The sequence below is a fragment of the Phaseolus vulgaris genome, chromosome 10 (genome assembly GCF_000499845.2).
Source record: "Phaseolus vulgaris cultivar G19833 chromosome 10, P. vulgaris v2.0, whole genome shotgun sequence".
Taxonomy (NCBI): domain Eukaryota; kingdom Viridiplantae; phylum Streptophyta; class Magnoliopsida; order Fabales; family Fabaceae; genus Phaseolus; species Phaseolus vulgaris.
Window position 1 is genome coordinate 16,843,221 of NC_023750.2, and position 9,593 is coordinate 16,852,813.

Here is a 9,593-nt window from a genome sequence, read left to right on the forward strand (position 1 = left end):
TCAAATAAAGATCATAAAAAATGTAAAAAGGTATAAATTCATAAATTAGGGATTATTTTATATGTAAATTAGCAATAAATCCTCATAAGTGCCTATATTTTAATATGAAATATTACTGAAATTAAACACTTATCAGTCCTTTGTCTTGTTTGAAGTGGTGCACGTGCCAAGAGAGCAGAATGCCCGAGCTGACTTGTTGGCCAAGCTCGCCAGTTCGGGCAAGGGGGCAGGCAGAGGACCGTTACATAAGAAATTTTGAAGACACCTCGAGCGTTTGTGGCAGATCACCAGGTTCTTCAAGTGTGCAGGTCAATGGAAAGGACGGCGAGGAGTCATAGATCCTTGACTTATGAGACTTTGAAGACGCCGAGAGTTAGGGCACATCCAGCGGGAGTAACAAAGATGACGCAAGTTTGCGCTATCCATGAGCCAGATACATGGATAACGCCCTACCAACGCTACATGGCGGATGGCGTGCTCCCAATGGACTCGACAGAGGCCAGAAAGACAAAGAAGAACTCCAGCAGGTTCACCCTCATCGATGGCGAGTTGTACAGGTTTGGGTTTATGCACCCTCTTCTGGTATGTGTACACGGAGAGAAGTGCGTGAGAATCATGGCTGAGCTCCACGAGGGGATCTGCGGGAGTCACATTGGGGGTCGAGCTCTGGCAACGAGAACCCTCCGTGCAGGTTATTACTGACCCACAATGAGGGAAGATTGCAAGAAATATGCCCAGCGTTGCAAGCAATGCCAGCAGCACGCTGATTGGCACAAGGGGCCTCCAGAGGAGCTAAAGTCGATTTACAGCCCCTGGCCGTTCCATACGTGGGGAATCGATATTCTGGGACCCTTTCCGTTGGCGATCAGGCAAATGAAGTATTTGGTTGTGGCAATCGAGTACTTCACAAAGTGGATTGAAGCAGAACCAGTAGCCCAGATCACCGCGCACAAGATTCAGAGTTTCGTGTGGAAGAATATTGTGTGTCGTTTTGGTGTGCCCAAGCGTTTGGTATCTGTACCGCCCTGGTGGTCGGGAGTGATGACGTGGCACCCTGCTACAGTATGGGCGTGTTGGCAAGGCGCCTGGTTGGCAAGAGGGAAGGAAGTCGGGGGGCTCGTGTAGTCGCCGGTTGTTATATTGGTGTGTTCCGATTTCCAGCTTACCAGAATCGGCGATCACCATGTTAAAGATGAAGTCGCCAGATGTAGTTTCAGGCGACCAAGCAATTGGAGATCGCCGGAGAAAGCACATCGCCGAAGATGAAGGAGAAGCAGATTATGAAGGCGGCCGGCGAGACCACAGGGAAGGTGTATGAGGACACCCTAACTCGCCAGTTCCAGTAGAGATCGCACTCCCAAGTTAGCTATGCACTGGGCAGTACCATGCATAAGTAACTTAGCCAAAATGAGAGTAGAAGCAGCGCCAAGTCAAGGAGCCTCCAGATGATGGCACGTGTACGACTGGATGCGAGCCACGTGTCCAGGTCTGTAACTGCCAGGAGAGAGAAAACAACCAGGTATATAAGAGTTCTTAACGAACTTTCTGAGGTACGCACGTTCAGTTCATACTCTTTACGCTTGCGAGTTCTAGAGCTGACTGTGAGAGAGGATTTGCACGGTTCTTGTTCTCTTAGTATTTGGTGATACCGTCACTGACTTGAGCGTTGGAGTGCGATCGGCCGCAGCGGCGCCGCTCTGTTTCTTTGCAGGTTCTTGAGGTGGATCTCGAAGAGGAACGGAGGTGAGAAGCGGTGTGCATGTCGATCCTTTGACGAGGCAGTTTCCAGCGTTCCGGTCAATAGGCAGGATCAGTATCAGATAATGGGACTCAATTTGCGAGTCACCTATTGAAGAAGCTGTGTGGGGATGTTGGAATACAGCAGGTGTTTGCTTCTGTGGAGCATCCACAAACGAATGGGCAAGTGGAGTAAGCCAATCGTGTTTTGCTGAGAGGCTTGAAGAGGAGGTTGGAGAAGGCCAAGGGGTCGTGGGCTGAGGAAGTTTCCCGCATAGTATGGGCATATCACACCACCGAGCAATCGGGAACCCACGAAACCCCGTTTAGTTTGGTGTATGGGTGTGATGCTATTATTCCAGTTGAAACCCAGGAAAGCTCGCTGAGATTTCAAAACTTTGTGGCGGAAGACTCGAACGAAGAAAGGAGGATGAACTTGGATTTGCTGGATGAGGTCAGGGAGGAAGCACGGGTGAAGGCCGAAGCAGTGAAGAGAAGAGTTGAACGCAAGTACAACTCTAGAATAAGGCCAAGGCAATTCAGAGATGGCGACCTGGTGATGAGGAAGGCCCACCAGTACGAGATGGAGAACAAATTGTCTCCCAAGTGGATAGGACCGTTTAGAATAACCGAAGCACTCAGGAACGGCGCCTACCGCTTGGAGACGCAGGAAGGAGGGGCGATTCCTCGCACTTGGAACGCCACCCATCTCAAGTTTTATTACAGTTAAAGCATTGTAAGTAGCAATTAACTCGAACAGTTTAAGATGTTTCAGTTAAAACAGTTTTTCAAGGGGACGCTCTTTTTCCCTAAGGAGGGTTTTTAACGAGGCCACCCGATAAAGAAGGTTTCGAAGTTTATCAAAGTTTCCCTGTTATTAAGTTTGCATGCTCATCGTTTTTTAAGTTTTCGGAAAGAGACTTTATCGCCCTTGTGTAGTTTGAAGGCAACGGCGAATTCAGATTGCATACATTCAGTGCAAAGTTTGAAAGCATAAAGTTTTAAACCCTCATCGCCACCTGGCGATCGGAGGTGAAAGTTAAGTTTTAAGTCCTCATCGCCACCTGGCGATCGGAGGCACAAATATAAAGTTTTCTAAGTTCTCATCGCCTTCCGGCGAGAAGAGATTAAAAATTCCAACTCGCCGTGAGCGAGTGTAGGCGAGAAGAGATTAAAAAGTCCTCCTCGCCGCGAGCGAGTGTAGGCGAGAAAAGATTAAAAAAGTCCTCCTCATCGTGAGCGAGCGTAGGCGAGAAGAGATTGAAAAGACCTCCTCTCCTTGAGCGAGTACAGGCAAGAACAGATTACAAGACCTCTTTGCGTAAGCAAATTGAGGCAAGTTTGAAAGTCCTCAGTGCATCCAGGGGAGGAGGAGATGTAACCCCTGGGCAAGTTGAGGCATCAAGAAAAGTCCTTCTCACCCTCGAGTGAGTTCAGAGCAAGATGACAGGTATGTCCAGTATGAGTTAAAATCCGGGAGCATAGTCCTTGATTTGGGGTTAAGGGATTCTTTTGGGACGCCACCTCCTCAAGTATGAACAACTAGCGCCGGTATCAGATATCAGTATAAAGTTACAATCCGGGGGCCTAGTCCTTGATCAGGGGTTAAGGGATTCTTTCGGGACACCCCCTCCTCAAGTATGAACAGCTAGCCTCGGTATCAGATATCAGTATAAAGTTAAAATCCGGGGGCCTAGTCCTTGATCAAGGGTTAAGGGATTCTTTCGGGACGTCCCCTCCTCAAGTATGAACAGCTAGCCCCGGTATCAGATATCAGTATAAAGTTAAAATCCGGGAGCCTAGTCCTTGATCAGGGGTTAAGGGATTCTTTCGGGACGCCCCCTCCTCAAGTATGAACAACTAGCCCCGGTACCAGATATCAGTATAAATTAAAAACCCAGGCGCTTAGCCCTTGAGCAAGGGTTAAGGGATTCCTTCGGGACGCCCCCTCCTCAGGTATGAATAGCTGGCCCCGGTATCAGACGATAGATGAAAGCTAAAATCTGGGTACTTAGTCCCTGGGCAGGGGTCAAGGGATTCCTTTGGGACGCCCCCTTCTCAGGTAGGAACAGCTAGCCCCGGCGTCTGATGTTCAGAACACTTCGCCTTGGTGTTTTAGACACCCTGGGGACGATACGGCGTTGCTGTAGCAGGCCTCTCCTCAAGCGTGGGCACCGAACGCAAAAAGATAAGGGCTAAGTTGCCCTGGTGTTTTAGACATTCCATGAACAATGCGGTACTATTGTTTAGACCTCCCCATGGGCGTGGGCACCAGAGTGCGACTTTTGTCTCAAAGTATTCAAGCGCCCTGAGGACACCCAGAGCAGGTCCCTCCTTGAGTGTAGACACCCAGCACAGGTGAGATAAACCCTCCTCGCCCTCGAGCGACGTTGAGGCACCAGAGACGAACAGGTATAGTGCTCCCTTGCCTTCGGGTAATGACAAGGCAAGCAACGCTTTCATGAGGAAGATTCCTCGCTGATACGAAGGCTAAGTAAGTTCCTTGGTGGAGAGACCAAGGGAAGGGTACCCATCAGCACTTAAACGGGAAGGGGAAGAGAGGAGATCACGTGCTACCCAAAGAGTTAAAGTCGAACACAATGACAAGGAGTACCGAAGGTAACGCACGCGATATAGCAAAGAAAGCAGAAGCAGACACAAGTATGAAAAGATAAAGCAAATAAACATTTAGGTAAGGATCAAGAGTTATAGTTAAAGATAAAGTCCATGACAGATGTAAATTAAGCAAAGGGCAATCACATCATATACACATCAAAATGCCACGTGGACGATGGGGCGAGGCCTTAGTCTTGTTGCTGAAACAAGTTATCAGCTCAAGACTGGGGGGCTTGTGTACCGATCAGGTCATCGGGTGTGATGACGTGGACAAGAGAAAGGTGGGTGGTCAAGAAGTCAACACAGTCGCCGTTTATGGAAGTGGCATTCTGCGGTGTACATAGTCGCCGTTTATGGAAGTGGCGTTCTGCGGCATACATAATCGGTTATCGCCGTTTATGGAAGTGGCGTTCTGCGGCATACATCGGTTATCGCCGCTTTGTGTGTCACCGACGTGTTAGATAATGGAAGATCAGGTGGTCTGACATCGCCCAAGAGAGGCATCGCCCAAGAGAGGCATCGCCAAGCAAAGACATCGCCCAAGAGAGGCATCGCCCAAAGAGGGGCGTCGCCAAGTTAAGACGTCGCAAGGAGGCTTCGGGCCTCGACAGTCCAGAACAATAGCAAGGAGAAGAGAAAGGTGGCTTCAAGGCCATAAGTTCTAGAGCCAGTAGGGGATATCCTGACTCGTGAAGTATCCACGCCACTGCTGCGAGACCCTGATACAGATACGACGCATGAGAGGGCCATGACCAGGGGAGAACCACGTGCGTGGTACGAGAGAAAGGTAGATACTGTTGAAGATGGTTGCTGCCCCTTCAAGATTGTGTTTGATGAAGACTTCTATGTACATTTCATGTGTATTTTGCTTTGCTTTAAGTGTGTCTTAGGTAGTGCTTAGAGGTGGTTTAAGAGTGGGCTTTTTGCTGAGTAACTCACCTCATAACCACTGGCCATGTGATAAGAACAAGCATAAGTTTTCTTAAACTGTTTTTCACATGTTTTACAAAAAACACGTTTACTGCATAAAAATAAATCTGTTCTTTTCTAAATAAACAGATTCATTTTTACACTGATGCCTTGGCTAAGTCTTGTGAAAATTAGATTTTGTGCATCATGTATTTTGACTAAATCTTCTATCTTTCAAAACGACTGTGTTTCAAACAGTTAAGCTTTTCTGTTTTCGTTTTGAAAAATAAATCTGTTCATCTGTAAATGAATAGATTCTTTTTGTCTCTGGTGCCATATCTAGCTTAAACGTTTTTCAGTTTTATCTCTGCACCAGAATGGTTGCCTAAGTCTCCTCACTTAACAAATTCTCTAACTGCTTTTGAAAATAAATTTGTTCATTTTAATTTCAATCTGTTCATTTTATAACAGCTTTAACTGTTTTTCAAAATTCTGTTATAAGTTGGTTTTCTATAAAATGAAAACTTGTTTCTAAGTTTAAACATCGTTCATACATTTGCAAAAACAAGTTTGACAGCAGAGAATTAAGAGTTTACAAAGGATTAGCATTTGTTCTTCAAAGATTTCGAAAATCACAAAGTGCTTATTCTTGGTTTGGTTCCAAAAGCTTGGTGTGAGGTGCTGCTACTGTTCTAGCAATCTTGCCTACAGGTTTAAGGCAGATCTTTGTATCCTCAATCAGGTGTAGTCGTTTCACTTTTCACTTCTTGTAATAGTTTGGTTGAACGCTCTTCTTGATAGGTTTTCTTGGAGAGTGTGTGTGAGCTGAAATAGGTTTTTTTCAGCAAGAGTACCTAAGTTCTTGTAGGTTTCAAGAACAGTGGGAATTGTGTTTGGTTGTACTGTGATTTAGTGAATTTCACCTTGGTTTTAGGTGAAGACTGGATGTAGCTCAGTTGAGTGAACCAGTATAACTGCCTTGTGTTCATTCTCTCTTAATCTCTGCACTTAAGTTTCTGCATAACTGTTGGAACAACAAATAAATAAATCTGTTCAAACATTAATAAATTTGTTCTTTCTGGGCTCGTTTCATCCTGTTCTTAATTTCTAGAAAAGTTGTTTGATTTTGATAAGAACTTATAATTTGTTAAAAGTCACTGGAACAGGTTGATTGTAAAGGTTACTCAATTAATTGGAATGCTATCAATCGAACCTTAATCACTTGCTTGAAATTGAAGTTTGTTGTTGTATGTTTCACTGGTTTTTGTTCTAATATCAGTGTGTGTGCATCTGGAAAATCTATCTGCATAATCTTGTGATTAACCTTGCTGTATAAACGTTTTTTCAAACAAAAGCAGTGCCGAAATAAATCTGTTCATTTTCACATAAATCGATTTATTTTTTGTAAACTGTGTTAAGCACTGTTTCAGCGAGAAAGTTTTAAAAGGTCAATTCACCCCCCCTCTTGAACTTTGGCACTATTAAACCCAACAATTGGTATCAGAGCTAGGACTTGTATTTTAATCAAGTTTCTTTGTAATAATGTTTGAGTTTAATGTGCTTTTTGCTGAAGGATCTGCTGTTAATAGACCACCTATGTTCAATGGAATGAATTATGCATTTTGGAAAGTTAGAATGAGAATTTTTCATGGAATCTATTGATGCATTAATTTGGGAAGCTGTGGTCCATGGACCTTATGTGCCAATGCAGGTTGTCCAGGATGAAGAAATGGTAAAGCCAAGATCTGAATGGAATGAGACCGAAAGGAGGAAGGCTCAACATGATCTTGTGGCCAAGAACATCATAACCTCTGCATTAACAATGGATGAGTTCTTCAGGATATCCCAATGTAAGTCAGCTAAGGAGATGTGGGAAGTCTTAGAAGTCACTCATGAGGGTACTGAAGATGTGAAGAGGTCAAGAAAACATTCTCTCATCCAAGAATATGAACTGTTTAGAATGCAACCCGAGGAGAGCATTGCTGATGTGTAGAAAAGGTTCACTTATATTGTGAATCACCTCACTGGCTTGGGAAAAGAATTTGACAGAGAGGAACTCAACATAAAGATATTGAAGTGCCTCGACAGAAGCTGGCAACCAAAGGTGACTGCCATATCTGAAAGCCGTGATCTGTCAAAGTTGGGAATTGTTGCACTGTTTGGAAAGCTAATGGAGCACGAGCTAGAGCTCAAGAGACTCAAAGAGCAGGAAACAACAGAGAGAAAACCCAAAGGTCTTGCACTGAAAGCAACTGAACAGAGCGAGATCAAGGAGGAAAAAGAAGATGCTAAAGATGATGACACAATCAATCTTCTTACAAAAAGATTCAGCAAATTCCTGAGGAAGAAAAGCAGAGATAGGAACCAGCAGAAAAGAAGGTATCCTAAACCAAATGATTCAAATTCCTCTAAATATACTTGCTTTGGCTGTGGCAAAACAGGGCATATCAAAAAAGATTTTCCAGACAATCAAACAAAGGACAAATCTGCCAGTAAGAAATTTGAAAGGAACAAGGGAAGAAGAGCTTACATCTCATGGGAGGAAAGTGAAGTATCTTCAACCAGCAGCTCTTCAACAGAAGATGAGGAAAACAATCTGTGCTTCATGATGAAGGATGAGGAGTCAATCTCTGATTCAGTAAGTGATTTCTCTGTGGATTCAGATAACTATGATCAATTGCTTGTTGCTTTCAAGGAAACTCATGATGAAGCAAATAGGCTAGCTCTAATATGCAATAAGCTGCAAAAGGTAAATAATGTGCTTGCACCTAAAGTAAAAACACTTGAGGAAGAATTGCATAAAGCCAAAACAGATTTGGTAAGCCTTGAACTAACATGCTTGCATGCCTCTATTAAAACCTGTGAAAACTGCAAAAAATTGGAAAAACAAGTGGAGTATTTGCTGAAAACCCTTTCCATTTTCACCAAGGGAAGAGAAAACCTTGAGTCTCTCCTTGGCTCACAGAATGCTGTTTTCAATAAAAATGGACTTGGTTATACCCCTGGAAATGTAACCAATGTCAAAAAGCTTTCAAGTTTTTTTGTTCTAGCAAAACCAGTTTTTTCAGCTTTTAACAGTGGCAAAAAGGCATCTCATGTAACCTGTTTTTACTGCATGAAATTTGGTCATACATCTAGGTCTTGCATTGCTAGAAAGCATCTTGTTCCTAAGAACTTAGCAAAATGGCTACCAAAGAGAAGGTTTTAATATGTGTTGGACCCTATACTGAAAAGGGTACCATTTGTATCATTTTTATTCTGTTTTGCAGATTGGCAGCAAGAAAAATCAGTGGTACTTAGACAGTGGCTGTTCCAAGCATATGACTGGAGATCTTACAAAGTTTACTAGCTTGAAGGTCAAAGCAGAAGGACATGTAACCTATGGTGATAATAACCGAGGGAGGATTTTGGGCAGAGGCACTGTTGGAACAGGGAACTCAACAACCATTGAGAATGTGCTCTATGTAGAAGGACTCAAGCATAGTCTTCTCAGCATAAGTCAGCTTTGTGACAAAGGATACAAAGTGAATTTTAAGTCAAAAGGCTGCACAATCTCAAGTAATTCATCTAGTAAGGTACTGTTTACTGGTAAGAGAGTGAATAACATTTATCTGTTGAATATCATGGAAACTAACTCTTCATATGAGTGCTTGCTGTCCAGAAGTGATGAGTCTTGGCTGTGGCACAGGAGGACAACAAGCTTTGTGATGCTTGTGTGAAAGGTTTGCCAAAAGAGTGGAAAACCCCAAGAGACTTAACCCTTGATAATGTCATTGGGAACATTGAGAAAGGAGTGTCAACTAGATTTTAGCTATGCAAGAGGAACTGAATCAATTTGCTCTTAATGAGGTCTGGACTCTTGTTCCTAGAACACCTGAGATAAATATAATTGGAACAGAGTGGGTTTTCAGAAACAAAATGGATGAGCACGGGGTGATTACCAGAAATAAGGCTAGGCTAGTAGCTAAAGGGTACAATCAAGAAGAAGGGATAGACTATGATGAGACCTATGCACCAGTGGCTCGGTTAGAAGCTGTTAGATTGCTGCTTGCCTTCTCCTTCATCAAAGGGTACAAGCTGGTTCAAATGGATGTGAAGAGTGCCTCTCTAAATGGTTATATAAATGAATAGGTATTTATTTCACAACCACCAGGTTTTGAAGACCATCAACATCCAGAATATGTGTTCAAACTCAAAAAGGTTCTCTATGGACTCAAGCAAGCTCCTAGGCAATGGTATGAGAGGCTAAGTGATTTTCTCACCTCACAAGGCTATGACAGAGGCACATCAGATAAGACCTTGTTCATTAAGAAGAAAGGAGATGACTCAAT

The 9,593-nt window shown here is 43.7% G+C and overlaps 1 protein-coding gene across 1 annotated transcript; it reads left to right on the top strand.

Annotated features, from left to right (window-relative positions):
• The first annotated feature begins 7,870 nt into the window (after positions 1-7,870).
• LOC137815757 (uncharacterized mitochondrial protein AtMg00820-like) lies at positions 7,871-9,393 on the top strand. Its single transcript, XM_068618873.1, has 2 exons — positions 7,871-8,011; positions 9,067-9,393. Exons 1-2 carry the CDS (start codon positions 7,871-7,873, stop codon positions 9,391-9,393), a joined length of 468 nt encoding a protein of 155 aa, XP_068474974.1.
• Positions 9,394-9,593: the final 200 nt, after the last annotated feature.